Raw genomic sequence first — 21,387 nt, 5'->3', positions numbered from 1 at the left:
CGTTTGATCCTCAGCACCACATAAAAATAAAACAAATAAAATAAAGGCATTCTGTCCATATACAACTACAGAAAATTTTTTTAAAAAAATTTCCAGGTATAGTGGCACATGCCTATAATCTCAGTGACTTGGGAGGCTGAGTCAGGAAAATCACAAGTTTGAGGCCAGTCCAATCTCAGCAATTTAGTGAGGCCTGTCTCAAAAATAAAGAAATGAAAAGGGCTGGGGATGTGGCTCAGTGGTTAAGCCTCCCTGGTTTTAATCCCTTGTACCAAAAAAAGTAAGTAAATAAGTAAATAAATAAATAAAATCACAGGGTTGACCTATATTTGGGGGAGAAGAAAAAGTCTCCATCTCTTGATGCTTAGAGTGGCATTTGTATACATGGAAGGAGGAACTGATAGATGTAATCTTAGGAGAGATCTTCTACATTACCAGTGTGTAACTTCCATGAGAACAGAGACTCTTTGCTATTTCATTTATTATTATGCCTCTCCAGTTCTTAGAATAGAGCCTTGCACATAATAAGTATGCAATAAATATTTATTTCATCCGTGAATTTAAGGCACATTTGAAAGAAAGAATCTGCAAAGATAATGGAAAGGTCCAAAGTAAGAGGAAACCAGGAAGAGCTATGTCCCAGATGTCAAAGAAAAAGAGTGAAAGAAAGATCCAACCAAGAACTTTGCCTTCTACTCTCTTATTAAATTGACACATAAAAATTGTACGTATTTATGGGGTTACATATGATGTTTCAGTACACGTACACATTGTTTAATCAGAGTAAGCATATGTATCTCCTCAAACATCATTTCTTTGTGATACAAACATTCAAAGTTCTTTCTTCTAGCTTCTTTGAAATATACAGTACCTTATCTTTATCTACAGTCACTCTACTGTGTAATACAACACTAGAATTGATTTCTCTTATCTAACTATAACTAACTTAGTTATTCTTGGGCCTCCTTGGACCAACCTATCCACATCCTTCCCTCATTCCTATACTCTTCAGGCTCTGGCAACCACTATTATACTCTCTACTTCTATGAAATCAACTTTTTTAGATTCCACTGAATGAGGTCATTCAGTATTTCTCTTTCCATGGTGGCTTATTTCACTTAATGTCCTTCAGTTCTATCCATGTTTCCCCAAATGACAAGATTTTGTTCTTTTTTTAAAGACTGAATAGTATTCCATTGTATGTACACCATATTTTCTTTGTCCATCCATCAGTTGATGAACAGTTAGATTGATTCTATTTCTTGGCTACTAGTGTTGCAGTAAACATGGGCATACATACATATCTTTATACACTAATTTCCTTTGGACATATACCCAGTATTATACTTGCTGGTAATTCTATTTCTAGTTTTTGAGGATTCTCCATACTGTTTTCCAAAATGGTTGTACTAATTTACATTCCTACCAACAGTTTATGAGATTTTCCCCTTTCTCCAAATCCTTGCTGGCGTTTATTGATTGATTGATTGATTGATTGATTGATTGATTGTCTTTTTGATAATGGCTATTCTAAATGGGATGAGAGGATATCCCAATATAGTTCTTGCCTTTCCATGCCGATTGGTTGAGTATTTTTTTTTCATATACCTCTTGGCCATTTGTATGTCTTTTTTGAGAATGTCTATTTAGGCATATAAACCATTTTAAAAATTGAATTGTTTGGGGTTTTTGCGTTTTTTGCCATAGAATTGTTTGAATTTCCTATATATTCTGAATATCAACTCCTTGTCAGATGTATAGTTTGCAAATATTTTACTCCATTTTGTAGGTTGTGTCCCCCTTCTGTAGATTGTTCTCTTTGTTGGATAGAAGATTTTTAGTTTGATATGGTCTAGCTGTCTATTTTTGCTTTTTTGCATGTGCTTTTGTGATTATAACCAAGAACATTTGTCCATTCCAATGTCCTGATGTGTTTCTCCTATTTTCTTTTAGAGATTTTCTTTTGTGTCTTACACTTAAGGCTTTAATCCCTTTTGAGTTCATTTGGAGAGAGGGTGGGGAGGTAGATATTATTCAGATAGTTTGCATGTGGTTATTCAATTTTCCAAGAACTGTTTATTGAAGAAACTGTACTTTCCCTAGTGGATGTTCTGAGCACTTTTGTCAAAAATCAGTTGGTTATGGATGCTTGGGTTTATCTCTAGGGTCTGTATTCTGTTAATTTGGTCTATATGTCTTTTTTTTTTTAATGCTAATACCATACTGTTTTGATTACCATAGCTTTGTATATATTTTGAAGTCACCAGTATAATGCCTCCTGCTTTGTTCTTTTTATACCTTTTTTTTTCTTTGTGGTGCTGGGGATCAAACCCAGAGCCTCACTCATGCTAGACAAGTGCACTATTACTAAGCTACATTCTCAACACTCCATGCCCTTTTCTCATGTTAAAAGTTTTATAAGTAAAAAAGCATATGATTAAATCAAACCATACAAAATGGCATAGTCAAGTTTTCCTCATTCTCTTGTTCCCAATTCCCTTCCCCCAGTGGCAGATACTCTTAAATGTGTTCTTTTAGAGCTAATCAAGTATAAGGATATATGTCATAGTATTACTGAAAACTCAGTCCTTGACCTTGATGCCAATCCAATAACGAGGGCACAGTTTTAAGAAAAAGGAAAAAGGAGTTTTGCGAGGCCTGCATAGAATCTCGCAAAGAAGAAGCACAGGGGACCCCTTTCTCAAAGGCTGTGATTCTTCCCATCAGGGGAATAAGGAGAAGAAGGGTTTTTAAAAAGTGATTAAAAAGCTATACCCCCAACTAGGGAGGCGATTAGGAAGATCAGAGAGGAGAAGGTTGGGAAGAAGAAAAAAAAATGTCAGTTTTAAAGAAGCAAGGACTATATTCAAAGCATAAAGTGGGCCACTGTTACAATAGCTATTCACCAACCTACCTAACCTTTTTACTGAAAAACCATATACATAACACAATTGGTAGAATACTATACACATGATCCAGCATCTAACTTTTTTTTTCCTTTTAACAACCTAACTTCCCGATCATTTTGTATAAACAATCCTCATTCTTTTAAATGGTTGTGCAGAATTAAAAGCAGAGTTTGAGATGAAACTTCATGGATGGGTTCTATGCAGGCCTTGACAATTTCCCTCAGGTTTGAAGAATGAAAGCCAACAGACAATAACGGAAGGAAAGAGTAGGATTTATTTAAGTGAAAAGAGATAGAACTTTTGCAATGTGGGAAGGGACCTGATAGCAGGAAAACCTTTTGATGTGCTACCTAGGGGCTAATGTGGGTTTTAAGTATGAACATTGAGGAAAATTTGTTAAACAGGCATTGAAAAAGTATACCAAAGCCATTGGTCAAAATACATGTTAAATAGGCATTGAAAAAAATATCAAGGCTATTGGCTGTGTCCTTTAGTCTTTTTGAGTTTGAATCCTTCCTGTCACTTCCATCTGGGTTCACCCCCACCTGGGTTTACCCCTACCTTCCATTTTCCCTGGGCTCTGGGACAAAGGGTTGACTGGAATGTTTCCACCCCTTAGCTTCATGGTCTTTACATTTGAAAAAGGCTTTGGTGGGGCCTATTACTCTGACTGCCTAACCATCTATTCTTATTTAGAGTGGTTCCCCTGTTTGACCATATCATTAGATTCCATAATTAGGAGGTGGCTACTGCTTCCAGTAGACTTGAAAAAGCCTGGATTACAGACTGGGTAAGACTGAGAGGTCAGAAAGTAGAGGTATAACATTAGGTTGCAAAGGAAATAAGGCAGAAAAAAAAAATAAAAATGAGACAGAGTTGGATGCGGTGGATCACACATAAAAATCCCAACTACTGGGATGGCTGAGACAGAGGACTGCAACTTCAAGACTAGCTTCAGCAACTTAGTGAAACCCGGTCTCAAAATAAAAACAAAAGGGCTGGGGATATAGCTTAGTGGTAAAGTGCTCCTAGGTTCAATCTCTAGTATGGGGAAGGAGAGGGGAGCAACCTTATATACTGAAAGATTAAGAGAGGTGGACATTGAAAATACACAAAAAAAGTAGGGCTAAATCATGGAGCAAAGTCTCTAAAGGAATTGGAAGAGATGTCTCTGGAGAAGGGTCCAAGGAGTTCCCAGAGGAGAGGGGGAACTCAACTCAGAACCAATGAGGTCTTGGCATCGGTGAAGGAAAAGAATTTCAGCATAAGCCAGACAAGGCAGAGGCAGAGGTTTATTTAGGAAGGTATAATTCAAGGGAGAATGAAAGCTGACTTGGGCTCCGTATGGGGGGTGGGATGTCCAGGGGCAGGGCTGGAGGTGCACAATTCTGCATTTTTCCCTCATTTTACAAGCACATGGGCCAAAATTTACAAACTGTTTTGTGCCTTTCAATGGCTTGTGCGTATTTCCTTCAACTTTCAGTATTTCTCTATTTATCCTAAATCCCTATCTCAGAAGGTTTGAGTTCAAGTGGAGAGATTAACCTTGAGAGGTCAGAACATTTCTCTTAAGGCAGAAGGGAGATGGCGAGATGGCGAGATGGCGAGGAAGGCTGGTGTTGCAAGTAGACTTTGAAATAGTGGCTAGTGGAGTTGAGGAAATTCACCTCTACTGGTCTCATTTTCCTCAGAAATGTAGGAGATGAAGTATTTTATTTTTATTTTTCCAAAGGGGATGGGAATTAAGTAAGAGGTTAGGAGTACAAGGGTTGGGATTAGCCAGGAGGGAAAAGCTGATAGTCTGAGAAGCAATGTGTAAATGTGACTGTTTTAGGTTCAATCAATACTACCTGATCGCATGGAAGTTCTGAGATAAGTTGGACACCTTTGGTTTATAATGGCATCAATTCGCAGGGTCGTGTGATTTCTTGTATTGGTGCATGAGTGGATGGACCTGGTTGAGGTTGCAGGAGAGTTTTGCAGGTGGGTGGAGCATTGAGGAGGCAAGCGGTTGAGGGTTTGGTGAAAGACCATTCAGAGCTGGGAGCTTCAGACTCTGAATACACATTCATCGTTGGCTGTTTAAATACATGTTTGCAGGTCCAGTGCACCGCCTAGCTTAAGAGAGTTAGCATCCCTGGGGCCTGGTACCAAGACCGGCGGTGAAGGACTTCAGGGTGCTGGCGGGGTGGGGCTGTGACAAGCAGATGGTTGGGAAACTCATTTTATTCAGACCGCACACTGGGGAGCCCCGCAGGAATCATAGGGGAGGCCAATACCCTTCGGGGTTATAACTGAGTAGTAAAAACAGTGTGGACACTGCAGCAAACCGGCGCCGCGTGGCGATGACGTCATGCCAGGGGACAGGAAGCGATCAGTTAAGATACAGTTCACAAAGGCGGTTTAAAGATATTTCAGGCTTTTTACTTTATACTTCCACCTCCTGCAGTTTGAAGTTGTAACAAAACGATACTCCTTCACCGTCGCCCGTCACCATGGAAACGCTGGGTAGCTAGGCCGGGACAATTCCATATTACGTCATTGTTGAAGCGCGCCCGGGAACTGGTGGTTCCGCCCTGGCCTAGGGAGGGGCACTGCACATGGAAACGTTGGCTTCAGTGCTTAACGCATCTTCAATAATTTTGGTCCCTACCAGGCGCCGTCTCCAGTCTTCCAGTCTCACCCCACCTACTCCGGGAGCAATCCCCTCCCGCCCTCCACCCGCTCACCGCCCGCGGCCCCGCCTCTGTACGGAGGCCCCGCCCCCGTGAATCAGCTGATCTTTCGGACCCGCGGGGCTGCCGGGCTCGTGCCGGATGCTGATCGCGGTGCTGCCGGTGGAGCTTCAGGTGAGCCAGCGCGGGTCCCGGGGTGGCCCTTGGCTTCCGAGGACTCATCTATCGGTCGGGACCTCTTGGGTGCGGATGGCTGGGGTCCGGGAGCGAGGCGTAGACTCCGGCCGAGGCCCTGGAGTGCACTGCGGGGGGCCTGCGGATTCGGCGCCCGGGTCTTCCCACCCAGAGTCTACAGACGGCGCCTGCCTGTCGAGGAGCTCGGGACGCTGCCCGGGGCCCCAGGTTGTCCCTCTCGCCCGTATCTCACCCTCCCCAGTCTGGCCTCCCCTGCAGTGGTCTCAGTGGCGTGAAATTCCTTCATGCCCTCTCTTCCCGCCTCCACCCACGCTGCTTTCCAGCCATTCATTCTTGAGGATTTATTGACTGCCCACACTAGATGCTAAGGAGATAAACCCGGGTCCCTGGCCATGAACCCTGGTGCGTGTCCCAGGCCGATTTGCCCTCCGGTGCAAATCGTGGTGAAGAGTAAACCAAGGGCTTTGGTGTTTTGAAAAGGCGATTGCGGAAAGAAGTAAATGACTTTGATATTAGTAATTAGGAGTTTAGTCAAGTCTTTTTAGTGAGTCAAGTGATCCATTAGAAGAGAGGTTAAGTTAAGAAGTATTAGAAGTTCAAGAGGTGTATTTCGGTACGGCATTTCCTTTATGGTTTAGGAAGGTGAAGGAAATAACTGTTGTATCCAAATGAAGATCCTTACTCTGTTGCCTTTATTTGTTGGTGACTGTAAATGTTCTTTAAAGTGCTTTAAGAAATAACATTGTGTGACGTATGTTTATCTGAGCAGGTACAATATTTGGCAAAGCAATTAGTCACACGTTTTTTTCTATTGTATACGTGTGTGACTCGGAGTGATCTTTAGATTAGAATTTAACAGATTTTTTTTTTTTCTTTGCTGGAGATTGAACCCAAGCCCTCACGCATGCCAAGCGAGAGTTCTACCACTGAGCTACTACCCCATCCCTTTTTAAAATTCTATTTTGAGATAGGCTCTTGCCAAGTTGCCTAAGCTGGCCTCAAACTTGCAGTCCTTCTGCCTCAGCCTCTTGAATAGCTGAAAACTACCATCCTGTGCCCCGTTCCTGGCTATTCACAGAATTTAAAGCCGTGAAAATTTTATTTTGTAGTAGATTGCACTATTTTAATCTTAATAATATAGCATAGTGGCATGCTTACATCTTTCTTTGAGCAAGTTACTGAAACCTCTTCACATTGGTTTCCTTATCACTAAATCGAGGATAAAATTGCTTTCCTAACATTAGTAACTTTTATATGTAATGGTTCATGTATCTGTTTATTACAGTGCCTGGTTCATGGTAAATATTCAGTATATATTAACTCTTCTCATAATTATTTCTTCACTTCATCATGATCCAAACTATATGGATTTTTTTCCCCTGAGTGGTGAGAAAGATATATTTTAGTAGAACAATTATTATTCATGTTTTTAAATCAAGAGAGTTTTCCAGATAATTTTGTGATACTTATATTTAGAGAATATGCTTTCAGGTTGGTCTCTAGTTACTTTGATATTAAATAAGGCATTTTAATGTGTAAAAGATGCCGTCTATACCTAACTTAAATTTATTACCTCCTAAACAGAGACTAGTTAGGCATATTGAAGGCTCATAGTTATATCAAGAAAAAATTTAAAACCACTTTGTGATGTTAAGATTTGAATAGGTAATGGTCCAGAAAATAAAGTACCAAATCATAATTTTTGGAAAAAAATTTGAGTACCATTTCTCAGACTGCTCATTTCTTAAATTGATATACAAAGTATGAACTGCATCCTTTCTTATCAGATTTGTTTTTCACAGTTTAGACTATCATTTGAAACCCTTACTTTGAGCATTTTGACTGTTAAAGAAGCAAAGGTCATGTTAAGAACTTTACTGAGTCCTGATTTTAGTTTTCGTGTGATTAAGTGGAAAGAATACTATCAGTCTCCCTTTCATAAAAAAACATGGGTTTAAGCAGTAACTGTTGGAGTTCCTTCTAACAGTATTTCTAAAGAAATGTCACAGGATTGTAACAATCTTCTGTGATTATTAGTATGAGACTAGTAAGGTATGAGTGAAAAACTACGAAGCAGGATGGAATGGTGATTTTTGAGACTGTGTTTAAGAAGGCTTGCTTTGTTGTAGTAGAAAGTTGAATACCTTTTTCAGTCACTTTGAGGAATGATAGGATGATTTTAGTGACTTCCAAATCATTTAGCTTTTCAAAATAACTTTACGTATTAAATCTACCACATAGTCCAGCAATATTAGAGATATGGATTTTCTTGATAGAATTTCCTTTTTTTAGCAGATTTTTTTCTTTTAACCCCTATCTATTGATAACCAAATAATCCAGTTATCACTAATAAGAAAGTAGTACATTTTGTAAGGTGTGGGTCCTTAAGAAACTGCTTGGTAATCACAAATAAAGTAGCAATAAACTATGATTTGATTCTTTTTTAGTATTGTACTAATTTTCCTATTTGTATTTCCTGTTTCTCTAGATATGTGATGGTGGTATCTTTAGCTTATGTCTTGGTGTTTGCCTGTATGCAGATGAACTACTTGATCCAATTAGGGTAGAGCAAAACTATTTAAATTAGTCAAGTACTGAATACTTTTTTTGGATATTGTATAGTGTGTTTGTTTGTTTTGGTACTGGGGATTGAAGCTAGGGGAGCTTTACCACTGAGCTACATACCCAGTCCTTTTTTATCTTTTATTTTCAGACAGGGCTTGCTCAGTTGCTGAGGCTGGCTTTGAAGTGGCAATCCTCCTGCCTCAACTTCCCCATATTCTAAGATTACAGGTGTGTACCACCATGCCTGCCTATCTATATTTCTTTTAAATTTAAAGAAAATGTAGTTTTTCTCAGCTCTTAGGAAAAAAAGATTGGGGCTGTTTGGTAGAGGTTCATTTTGCTGCCATGAAGTATGCCTAGAAAGATTAGCTTTTGTCTAATTAATTCCATAAATTGATCAACTTATATTTCCCTTAATTATCACATATTATTTAAGTATTTTTCTTCTGAGTCGTCACATGGTTCTTATTTGGAAAGTGGCATCTGGGTGGGCTGTAATTTATTCAGGATTCTTTTCTCTGACAGCCTAAATTTTTGTTGAACCAATTTCTTAACTGAACTTGGGGCAGTTTCCCAAACAAACATGTAATAAAGATTTAAAGTAGCAATATAATACAGAATAATAATAATAATTCAACTGTATGTTGTAGGAAAACTGGTTTATGCATGCAATTAAATACTTATTCCCTAGTGAAAATGAACTATATCTTTACTTACCAGTATAGATACACCTCAAGTACATAATGTTAACTGAAAAGAATCAAGTTGCCAAAGGATATATAAAGTAAGATGTATTTTAAAGCCATCCAGTCACATAGATTATTTATTGATAAGTATATATCATGTATATATTATGTATTTATCTAAAGTACATAAAAGTATAGGCATCTGTGTGGGAATGAGATCTATTTTTACTGACTAGAGCTCCTTCAGCTCTCAATATAACTTTTTCTTCTGTTTTTAAAGAAAGATGAAGCAAATTTGGAAATATGTTCATGAATCTGTTAAAACTGGGTGATGAATATGTGGATTTGTTTTTTATTTTTATAGTTTTATGTATGGCTAAGATGGTTTGTGAAACTCATACTTTAAAATTTCTTTTTTAATCAGGGTACTTTCCAACATGCTTTCTTTATTTTACTTTGTAACCTCAAAGTAGTAGAATGTAAAATAACTTCTCTCCCTGCCACAGGGAAGGAATGTACCAGTGCATCTCCACTATGTGAAGCTGTACTATTCTGAAGACAGGAGACAGACCAATTCTTTGGTCAAGTTTTACTTTGCAGTTTGACTTTGTGTCCTGGGAAACACTTTTTTTTTTTTTTAAGGAAATGAGGAGTGATCCCTTTTAAAGAGCTGCAGGGGAATTAAACTGCTAGAGATTCCGGGAAATACAGGCATATACTGGACTTGAATTCTCAAAGTATAGAGAAGTAAGTTGAATCATAGTACTATAAAAGGAATTTGGATATAGATTAACTCAGATATGAAATTACCACAGATTTCATGTGATCGTTAAGAGTTTTGTGAAGTTTGGGTTTAGTTGGGTTTGCATTAGTTATTCTCATGGGTATGATAATTCTATCAATTGAATTTCAAATTCCCAAGTACTGCAACAATTTATGCTTCTTATTATATGGCATTATTACAGAATGTTTCATGGGAATTAATTCTGAAAAATTCATTTTAAAAAATATGCAGTAGTTACAAAAGAAGCTAAATGAGCATGACTGGGTATTTATCGTGCTGCATTTACATACTTTTCCCTTTTAGAGGATTCCCGTAATCAAAAGAGTGCAGATTTATTAGGTTTCGGTATAAAATTAGCAAGGCATCAAAAAGTACACTATAAGGCTGGGCGCGGTAGAGCACCTGTAATCCTAGCGGCTCAGGAGGCTGAGGCAGGAAGATGGTGAATGCAAAGCCAGCCTCAGCAAAAGAGAGGTGCTAAGTAATTCAGTGAGACCCTGTGTCTAAATAAAATACAAAAAGGGCTGGGGGGTGTGGTTCAGAGGTTGAGTGCCCCTGAGTTCAATCCCTGGTATCCCCCCACCAAAAATAAATAAATAAATAAACACTGAGAAATCTTCACATCCCTGATCACACCAAAATGTATCTCCCTGTACTAAGGGGAAAGGGAGAAAGATATTATTCTTCCTTGGGTTGTGTAACATTTGCAAAGTGGCATGAGATAAAAGTGTCTCCATGGTTAGGAAATACCATTATCAAATTGTGTACAAGAATTTCTATTATGAAAGATATTTTACTTTTGTATCTGATGTTGACTTTTATTATAGGCTCTAGAAATCTACAGCATTTGGAAGACTGTAGAATAGAACTCAAGATGAAGGGCAGTGTCTCCCACTCAAGTATTCACTTAAATGTAGCCAGCTTGTATGAAGTGGTTACTATGGGTACCAGCGTACTGTATCAATGAATAAGGTTTAGTGTCTTGGCTTCAGGAATTTTGTTGTTGTTGGCAATACTAGAGATCATACCCAGGTCTTGCAAGTGCTCTACTGAGCTACTTCCCCAGCCCTTTTAATATTTTTATTTTGAGACAGGGTCTTGCTAAGTTTCCCAGGCTGGCCTGAAACTTCCTATCTTCCTGTGTTAGCCTCCCTAGTAGTTGGGATTATTGGTGTGCACCACTGTGCCTGCCTTACCTTTAGTAATTTTTCATGAATGAATGACTTAGTAAGTGCATTATCCTATTGGTAACAAAGTTGTAAATAAGTAGCTTTCTAGATCAGCCTACTGAATTTATTCAATACATTAATTTACTGAGTTCTTCATCTGGGTGAAAATTTAAAGGCTAGTCAGCTCCTGAAGTAGTGTTAGGCAATGCTCCCTATGCATCACTTACTGTTGAGAACGCTGGGATTTTAAGTGGCTTTGACCTTCCATGGTGGTTGATTTGTCAAGGCTTCAGTGCTAAGTGATCTTCTTTAACCTTCTGTAGTGCATGGTGAAGGTTTCAGTGGCAGGATGTCCAAAAAATAGCAGTTGTTATTGTATAGGTTATTTGTAAGTCAGATGTTTGAGTTAATCCAGGTGTAAATATATTGACTGAGACAAATATTTATTAAGCATTTACCCTGTGTACATTCCAGATACTCTTAAATTATTATTTGCTGTATTCACAATATAAATTCTAGCTTACTACATTATAATAAAATATGACCAACTAAAACTTTAAGAAGAAAATGTTAATGGGTACTTGAACTTTTGTTTTTTTGTGTGTGGTGCTGGAGATTGAAACCAGGGCCTTTATACATTGCTAGGCAAGCACTGAGTCATGGCCCCAGATCTTTTCCTTTTGTTTTGAGACAGGGTCTTTCTAGGTTGCTCTGGCTGGCTTCAAACTTTTGATCTTCTTGTCTGAGCCTCCTAAGTAGCTGGTATTGTTATTATTGTTGTTATTTTGTGTTCATGTAATTTATTTTATTAATAATGACCCCCAAAGTGTAAGAATGGTGGTACATAGGAGATACCAGGATATAAAACATGGATGGATAATTTAACTCTGATTCTGCATGATAATGCATGTAAGAAAAAACATAATAGGGCTTGGTACTGTCCCAGGCATCTATTAAGGGACTTAGAACTTATCTCCTGTGTATAAGGGTGGGGACTATTGTAGTATGGAAATTCATTTATTTACACATGTATGTTGTCTGTCTACAGATATTAAGTACCTTAGAAACATGCTAAGCAGCTAGGATATGCACCCTGTGTCCATGGAAATTTTAGACTAGCAAAGTACCTGGAATATAATAATAAAAAAATACATGCAATTTAGATGTTGAAATTTAAGCACTTGAAGTTTTCACTATGATCCACAGATTTATCTGTCACTAGGTTATTAAGGAAAAAGGACTTTATCCTTTTAAAGTTTACTAGAGATAAATACAGGAAATTCCTATACAATTTTTTCTTTTTTGCACTTGAGATAATAGTCTACTAATGCATTCCTTTACCACAAACATTTTATCTATATCCTGCCCTGGTCCCTCCAAGTTTAAGGCAGCTTACAAAAGTGTGTAAATATAAGATAAAATAAAGAAACAGAAAAAATGAAGCCAGGAGTGAGAATAGAATATTCTACACATGTTCTGGATGCCAGTCTCTTGTTTTTTGGTTGCTTTATAAAATTTTTATTTTATTTTTTTCACTCTCACTTTGGGACTTTGGTTCTGTCCTCTGTCCTCGTCTCCCTGTATCTAGGATGATAACCAGTGTTGTGCAAACAGGTTCAACTATTTCATCTCCCCCACTTCAAATAAAAGGAAACAAAACCCTTGATCTTCACATTCCCTTTCAGCTACTGCTCCATTCCTTTGTTTTCCATTTCTACATTTCTAGTTCTTTGTTTTGGGTCTTCATTTCCCATTTAAATTCACTTTTTTTACAGTGTGGTTTTCACTCCCCAAACAGACCACTGAAATTGTGACCAAGCTCAGCAGTGATACCTGTTTTGGCAGATGCAACGGACACTTTTTAAGATCTCTGCTGCCTTGACCTAATTGGCCTCCTCCTCTGCTTTGCTTTCATGTACCCACAACATGGTCGTGTTTCTCCTTCCTTTCGGACCATTTCTGACCTCAGTCATCTTTGTTGGGTCCCCATTCTGGTCAAGCTGTATGTGTAGGAGCTCTGTACAGCTTGATCCTGTGCCTTTCCTTTTTCTTTACCCACACTCGATACCTATTGTGCTGATTTCAGATATTATTCATATGTCTTCCCATATGTCTTTCTTCTGAACTCCATGTTCTTATATTAAACTGCTAATTTGACAAGTACTTTCTTTTTTTTTTTTTTATGGTGGTGCTGGGGATTGAACCCAGGGCCTTGTGCATATAAGGCAAGCACTCTACCAATTGAGCTATATCCCCACCCTTGACATGTACTTTCTCACAGGCAACTTGAACTTAACAAAAAACAACAAAAATTTTACCAGAGTCTTGTATTTCATTTGAGGATCTTGTCTCTCAGTCTTTCCCATTTCAGTAAATAGAACCACTAAGCTTGGGGCAGTGGTACATACCTGTAATACTAGCTACTCAGTAGGCCGAGGCAGGAAGATTGCAAGTTTCAGGCCAGCTTGGGTAATTTAGTGAGACCCTGCTCAAAATAAAATTTTAAAAGGATATGGGGATGTGGCTGAGTGGTAGAGTGTTTGCCTAGCTTATATGAGAGGCCATAGGTTCAACTCCCAGTACTCAAAAAAAAAAAAAAAGAACCATTAACATATAGCTGTTCAAGTTAGAACCTGGAGCCCAAACTTGATACCTCTTCCTTTATGTCATTTATTCATCTGTTTCATCTCCACCAAGTTGGCAGATCTTGAGAGAGCCCAGATCTCACTCCAATGAGAACATGAGCCAAAGGAGTATTTATAGGCAGGATAGTCCTTGCAAAATTAATTTGTGTGCTGTAAGTGAATATGTTCAGTATAAAATTGACTTAAATGTTTTCAAAGAAATGTTAATCATAAGGCTGGGGTTGTAGCTCAGTGTAGAGCATGTGTGAGGTCCTGGGTTCTATCCTCAGCACCACATAAAAATAACTAAAATAAAGGTATTGGGTCCATCTACAACTAAAAAAAATTAAAAAACAAAGAAATGTAAATCATTGCCATTAAGTCATCAAAACATCAATAGAATATCTTGGTGGAAGCAGTACAACTTCCTCCTGTACTCTTCAAGGTGAAGTTAATGTTAAAAGTACAAGAAAGAACTGGATCCCTGTGTTTATAATCCCAGCTACTGTGGAGGCTGAGGCAGGGAGATCACTTGAGGCCGGGAGTTAGAGGCCAGCCTGAGCAACATAATGAGACCCCCATCTGCCACCCCACTCCCCCCCAAAATACATAAACTGAAGGAAATATAAAAATAGTTAAAAGTTGGGAGACATGTACCAAAAATGGTAGTTGTTTTAGAATACAAGATTCAAGTCTCTTGTTCAAAATGTAAGGGTCCGGCGAAGCGTCAGAGAAAGAGACCACCAAGAGACCACTCATGCAATTGGCAGAAGGGGATTTATTGAACCAGCATGCTGGGGCTCCGTGCCCACTCAAGAAAGGAGAGCAGCCCAGAGCCCCGGGCAGGGGTTGAGCAGTGCTTAAGTACACTTTTTTTGGGAGGGCGGAAACTTTGCATACATCAGGACAAATCATCACAAGGCGCGGGAAAATCAAACAACATCTTTTAGACATGATTAGTACATTCATTGGCGGGAACAGGCTGGGCAGGGGTGATTGGTCACTTCTAAGCGTGGTACACATTCAAACTGATTGGTTTTGGGGCCTGGATGCCTACGTGCTGGGCTACTCAGAGCCCTTAGTTATTAAACAGCCAGAGGATCAGGAGGAATATTTACTGGGCAGTTCGGGTATTGTCCTAACAGAGGAATGTAACAATACCTGGTCCTTCATTTTTTACTCAGGCCCTGCAGCTTGGAAACTTTACAATGCCCGGTCGTTTACACTTTAACTTTAATTTCTTTTACTCTTACAAAAACCCTTGTGTTTTGGAATTTATATTTCTTTTTCTCTTAAGAATAAGGTGTATAAACCATATGTTATATAATACTTTGTGTAGGATCTATAATATTATTACATTATTATCATGTTAATATTTATGCAGCAAGATAGAGAGATATAAAGGCTAGACTACCTCACATTTGTTCAGGTCAGATTTTGCTGTCAGAGGGTTCAGGTCAGATTAGATTATTTCACCAAAAGAATTATGGAAAAAAATCTAGTTTTAAAAGCTTTTAGATTTTGGATTTCTGGCTAAGGTATTGTGGAACTGTAGGTGATTTGTAGCTCTTCTTTCTTCAATAATTAGCACATCTAGACCAGATTAATTTTTAGGGCACTCCCAGATTATGGTATTAAATGATATCCTCAGCACATACCAGCTTCTTTTTCTGTTATATGTAGCAGGAGGATGTGTATCCAGTGGAATCCAAAAATGGAGTTAGATCATTAAGAACTATTTGCTCTTATTTTTAAAGAGCATCTGAGAGTTTAATTACTTTACATTTTACTGTGAAAGAGATAGTAATTTAAAGTATTGGGTGATATACTTTAAAGTGGATCAAGCTTTGTTCTTTGGCTCATAGAACTTAATAGCTACAAGGAATGCTAAAGTCTAGTTTACTTACTTTTTGGAGATACCATTGATCTATGGAGAGGTAAAAAGGCAAGAGAAGCCCATGTATTTTGACTCCAAGTAAGTGATGCTTATATACCATCACACAGCTTCTTTATGAGAGCTGCTTAATCTAAAACAGGTCTATGGAAGAAAGTTATTATTAATAAAAGAAAAGCAGTAGTACAGAGATCTTTCCCCTCAAAGAATGTAGGGTAAGGACCTTAAAGTTTAGAGGAAGCCCCATGATTAAACAATTTTATAAAACTTTACAAAATAACAGCAATGAAAGCAATTAAGGAAGCTTAAGTGCTATTAAAAATCTTATAGATATCTTGGAGAGGAAATCCTAAAAATACTAGAAAAAGAAAAAATTTAGTTTTACTTCCCTTTTCTGTATGAATGCATAATTGAGAAAGAATGTCTTGATAAATTTACACATGCGAGTAAAACTTTATAACAAGCTTTTCATATTTAACTGTGATATTCCAATATTATTTCTTTCTTTTTTTCCCCCAGTACTGAGGATTGAACCCAGGGACTGAACCCAGGGACGCTCTATCACTGAGCTACATCCCTAGTCCTTTTTTGTTTTGAGACAGGGTGACCCTAAGTTGTCCAGGCTGGCCTTGAACTTGCCATCCTTCTGCCTTAACCTATCAAATGGAATTACAGGAGTGTACTATGGTGCTGACACATCTGTACCCAGCTTCCCTCTTCCACTTTGAAGAACTCTTGTGATTACCTTGGGTCCACCTGGATGACCAGAATAATCTCCCTTTCTTAAGATCAGCTGATTAGTACCATGAGTCCCAGAGCTGGACATCTTTGGGGACCATTATTCTGTCTACCCTATACAATAAGTAAAACACAACAACAAAAACTTTGCAAAGCAGTTTATGGAATTTTAATTCAATTTGGGTTTAGGGAAACGGGGGTGGTGATAAATAAAGATGTAATTGTTTTTTTAAGAAAACTCTTGACTATGTGCAGTGGTGCTCACCTGTAATCCCAGCAGTTTGGGAGGCTCAGACTGGAGGATCACAAGTTCAATGCTAGTCTAAGCAACTCAGTGAAACTCTGTCTCAAAATAAAAAATAAAAAGGGTTAGGGATATAGCTTAGCATAAAATTGCCTCTGGGTTAAAATTCCTAGTAAGCATCTCCCAAAATAATAAAAACAAAAAGAAAAGAAAAACTATTCAAAACTCTGACACTAAGAATAAATATTGATGATTTTATTCACTTTACCAAAAAGTTCTCAATATTCTTGAGGTATTTTCCATGCAGCGAATCTATTGTGAGAAGTATGATGTGCTTTTGTACTTCCGCATCCTCCCAGAGGAGTTCTCTGGCTTCCGTAGGGTACTGCTGGAATTTAGCCAAAGTTATAGAACTGCTTGATCTGCAACAGATAAGCACAGATTAGATCTGGCTTCAAAATTTCACTGTACACCACAAAATGTAGATTTTATTAAAGCTAGTTACTTATGCAAAAAATGCAGTAGCACTTAAGGCTTGTATTTTTTAAATCAATAACATTTATTAAATTTATTCTGATTTACTTCCTGTTTACACAGTACACTTCATCCAACTTTGAATGATTCAAAATCTTTCTAAAATAAGCAGTAGGTAGAAAGTAATTTCCTTAAATATACAGATGGAAAACAGTAAGAATTCACAGGCAACCTGGAGTAAACAGATGGACCTTAGATTACCCCTGCCAGTATGGGCTGTTTCCAGTGTACTGTGAGCCATATCCTTTTCCAGAAAAAAAATCACAAATTTGTGCACAGTATTTTTGTGGTCCACATATAAAAAGGCTTCATTGCTGTTATTTTCATGAGCTTTGGTAACCTTAAAAATGTAAATATCTGAATTGAAATGCTTTCAGCATTTCTTCTGCTTCTTTATTTTTCAATGTCTTAATATTTATTCAACACTTAGTTTCTAAACAGGTGGGTCATGATATTTGTACAGTGATTTAAAAAAATTTTTTTAGATGTTGATAGACCTTAACTTTGTTCATATATGCAGTGCTGAGAATTGAACCCAGTGCCTCACACATGCTAGACAAGTGCTCTACCACCCAGCCACAACCCCAGCCCCTGTACAGTGATTTTGATGTGGCTCTTTCCCACTGAATGGTGGATTTTAAAACAACTATTTTAAAATTCAAGCAATTTCTAGCCCTCTAGATGAGGCATGTTATTAGTTTTGGATTGAGGTTGATTTGGGGAAAATACTGCTAGTTCCAATAAATGAAAAAACTTCCTTTTTTAATAATGTAACTTTTTGTTCATTACTGAAATACATAAAATTATTTGAATCTAATACATTACTGAGGCGATTTTAGCAAATCTTCCTCAGTTGATATTTAAGTCTTCATATTTTCCAGAAACATTTTAAAAGTAACCTTAAAATGTATGTGATTTTTGAACTTAACACATTGATTTTTGGATTAAACCACCTTCTTCATAATACAAAACAAACAAAAAATCAGTTGCCTGGAACAGTACAATTTAACTGTAGTAGTCTTTTCTTCCTTGACATTACATTTGGCAGGTCAACAGGCATTTTTATAAGCTTGGTGGGCAGGCTCAGTCTAGATATTTGACTTTGGCAGGCAGGATGTGAAATAGTTTAAATAGTTTTGCTGTGTATTTATTGCCCAGTGAATGTACACTTGTTAGTGGGCAGCCCTCCCCCCTCCGTTTTCAAGTCTGAGGAATAAAATAGCAAAGTATTCTTAACTCTCTTTGTGTTTACCCTGTTTTTTCCCATTTAGGTCTTCATATACTCTTTCTGAAGAGGGAATGGTTTGGTGATGGAGTGCTCCCACTGACCGATGGACTCAAAGAAGAGAAGGTAAAATCAATTGTTCCTTCTCTTCTATTGTTCTAGGAAAACAATAAACAATTCTATGCCGGTAGCTTTTTTCAGTTTAATTTTTTTGGTTGTTGATGGTTGTTAAGTGGGAATAGTTAGTGACATTTGTAGTTGATTGGTAAAGAGAGAATAATATTAAAATTTGACTAGTAATAAGCTTTGTTGCTAGTTTCTTATGCTTGTAAAGACAACTAAATAGCTTCACTTCATCATTTTAAAGCTCTTGTAGCCATTTTTTTCTTACAAATAATTTCAAGTTTTCAGAGATATCTTTACCAATTTTAATCAAACTATCCTTAGAAAACTAATCATGGAAGATATTTAGAAAGAAGGTTAAATTTGTGGCTTTTCTTCCAAAGAACCATGGTTTACACAATAATAATTTAAGGGAGTATTGTTTAGCAAAAGTAGAGAAATTCTAGGTATTCAAAAAAATTGTTCCACATAGCAACTAAATTTACCCCACTAAAATTTTTAGCACCTGTGTTCTAGTAAAAAGGAAAAGGGGGAAATTTATCATTGTGGCATGTAGGAAAACTTTGTAAAGGAAAACAGAATAGCTTAAAATACACTTTTCCTAGAAGGGGTGGCTGTTAGATTATAGTCATTATTTTTCAGCTGTGAGTTTTGTATTATTTGAAATAAAATCTCAAATTAGATAGAATTCTTAGGCTGGAAAATGAATAAAGCCTGAAGGATTTTACTGGCATCTGTTGTAAATTTTTCTTAAATCTAAATAATGGAAAATAGTATAGAGAGTCTTGAAAAACTAGAAAAAGAACTACCATATGACCCAGAAATTCCACTACTGGGCGAATATTTCCAAAGGAAAGAAAACAAAAATATTGAAGAGATGTCTGTAACCCTGTGATTATTGCAGCTCTGTTCACAGTAGCCAAGATATGGAATCAGCCTACATGCCTGTTAACGGATGAATGGATAAAGAAAATGTGGTATATATATGCACAACAGAATATATTCAGCCATGACTGGGCACTGTGGGCATTCCTATAATCCTAGCTACTGGGAAGGCTGAGGCAGGAGGATCACAAGTTTGGGGCTAAGCTGGGCAACGTATCAAGACCCCATCTCAAAATAAAACATTAAAAAGGGCTGGGCATGTAGCTCAGTGGTAAAATGGCCCTTGGTTCAGTTCAATCCCTAGTACTGAAAAAAAAGAAAAATGGAAAAAAAATTCAGCCACGAAAATTTGAAATCTTATCATTTTCAGCAATATGGAGAGAACTGGAGAACATTATGTTAAGTGAAATAAATTGGGCACAGAAAAGTAAATACCACAGGTTTTTACTTAACATGCTGAAACTGAAAAGTTGATTTCAAAGAAGTAGAGAATAGAATAGTGATTGCCAGAGGTTGGAAAGGATTGGGGGATATGTGGAGATGGAGAGAGGGTGGTTAATGGGGATAGTATATCACTGTAGGGAAATATGAGTGACAACAATTAATTGCATACTTCAAAATTTCTAGTAGAGAGAATTTTGAATGTTTCCAACATAAAGAAATGATGAATATGTCATTTACCCTGATCTGATTATCTGATCATTACACATTGTAGACACGTATTGAAATAGTCACACTGCACCCCATAAATATGTACAATTATGTATCAATTACAAATCGAAACATTATTTTTGATACCAGGGATTGAAAAACAGGGGCATTTAACCACTGAGCCACATCCCCATCCCTTTTTTATTTTTATTTTGAGACAGGGTCTCACTAAGTTGCTTAGGGCTAAATTGTTGAAGCTGACTCTGAACTTTCGATCTTCCTGCCTCAGCCTCCTGAAGCACTGAGATTACATGCATGTGCCATCATACCTGGCTCAAATTATTTTAAAAACTTAAACAGAAATTATAGATTTAAAGTAAAATATGGATTTCTATTTCTCAGATCTTTCTCATCAAAACTTTTCATCAATTATAAACTAATTTTAAAATAAGACTTCATCTTGGGGGTACTTTATTTTTTTTTAGTTTTTTTAGTTGTAGATGGTCATAATACCTTTATTTTGTTTATTTAATTTTTTTTTTAAATGTGGTACTAGGGGACAAACCCAGTGGGTATGTTTTAACTTGACTATTTAAACAAGGTGTTAATTAATGAATTGAGAAGTTAGAATCTCAAAATTTTATGCTCCCAAATATAAAACGTCCAAAAATATCCAGTTTTTTTCTTTCTGCTTAGACAGAAATAATTTGTGGGCTTAGATTATCTTCCAGCCTTTATGTAAATAATTGTTTTTTCTTGTCTCCTATATCAAAACCAAAGCATATTGTAGGTGCTAATTAAACTTTTAGGACCCAATCATCCATGAATCCTGATAAAAAACATAATTTCATGGAAAATATTAAGACCAAAAGATACAGTTTTGAATTGTAAGAAAAAAATGTACATATTTATATATTTTCCCCAAATGTTTATAGTTCAACAGAAGCAGAAGGATCCAAAGAAAGAGGCCTGGTCCATGTCTGGCAGGCGGGATCCTTTTCCATCATACCAGAGAGATTGCCAGGCTGGGGAGGAAAGACTGTTCTTCAAGCAGCCCTTGGAGTGAAACATGGAGTTCTTTTGACTGAAGGTATTGAAAAGAATGGTTTAACAAATACTAACTAAAATGGTAATAAATGCCTGAGTGTGTAAAGTCAGGTAAGAGAGTTATTGAATGTTAGGGGTTCTCAGTGAACTTTGCTGCTTATAATAGTCAATGTTTATCAAACATTTGTGTGCCAGAATTAACACTAAACATTTTCCACATTTTATCTTTGAATCTTTACCTTATGACGTGGCTGCTATTGTTATTTACAGATAAAATGAAGGTCATAATAAATAAACTGAATGTCAGGGAAGTTAAATAATTTCCCTTAGCATACATAGCTATTTAAAGTGTCAGAATCAGGATGGGAACTCAGTCTGATTTCAAAGCCTACTTTTTTTGTTTGTTTTGGTACTGGGGATTGAACCCAGGGGGGCATAT

At 37.3% G+C, this 21,387-nt stretch overlaps 1 protein-coding gene and 1 non-coding gene across 9 annotated transcripts in view; one reads left to right on the top strand and one right to left on the bottom strand.

The window, feature by feature from the left end:
- Positions 1–5,614: 5,614 nt before the first annotated feature.
- Als2 (alsin Rho guanine nucleotide exchange factor ALS2) overlaps positions 5,615–21,387 on the top strand; it is a 74,883-nt gene continuing 59,110 nt past the window's right edge. For 3 of the 8 annotated variants that reach the window (XM_021735673.3, XM_013364593.3, XM_005338910.3), the window contains exons 1-3: positions 5,620–5,758; positions 18,289–18,368; positions 20,837–20,991. In XM_021735673.3, the coding sequence (XP_021591348.2) occupies positions 18,349–18,368; positions 20,837–20,991 (175 nt within the window). In that variant the 5' untranslated portion in view covers positions 5,620–5,758; positions 18,289–18,348. Of the gene's footprint in view, positions 5,759–8,492; positions 8,573–9,672; positions 9,778–18,288; positions 18,369–20,836; positions 20,992–21,387 lie in introns of all 8 variants that reach the window. The other 5 variants (XR_005738068.2, XM_078017851.1, XM_078017849.1 and 2 more) reach the window with 4 other exon arrangements.
- Positions 13,167–13,242, bottom strand: Trnai-uau (transfer RNA isoleucine (anticodon UAU)). Its single transcript has one exon. It is a non-coding gene; the product is annotated as a tRNA-Ile (tRNA).

This window comes from Ictidomys tridecemlineatus, chromosome 7 (genome assembly GCF_052094955.1).
Source record: "Ictidomys tridecemlineatus isolate mIctTri1 chromosome 7, mIctTri1.hap1, whole genome shotgun sequence".
In the NCBI taxonomy this organism is placed as follows: Eukaryota; Metazoa; Chordata; class Mammalia; order Rodentia; family Sciuridae; genus Ictidomys; species Ictidomys tridecemlineatus.
The sequence above is the reverse complement of the archived record's forward strand: the minus strand, read 5'-3'. Positions and strand labels throughout refer to the sequence as shown.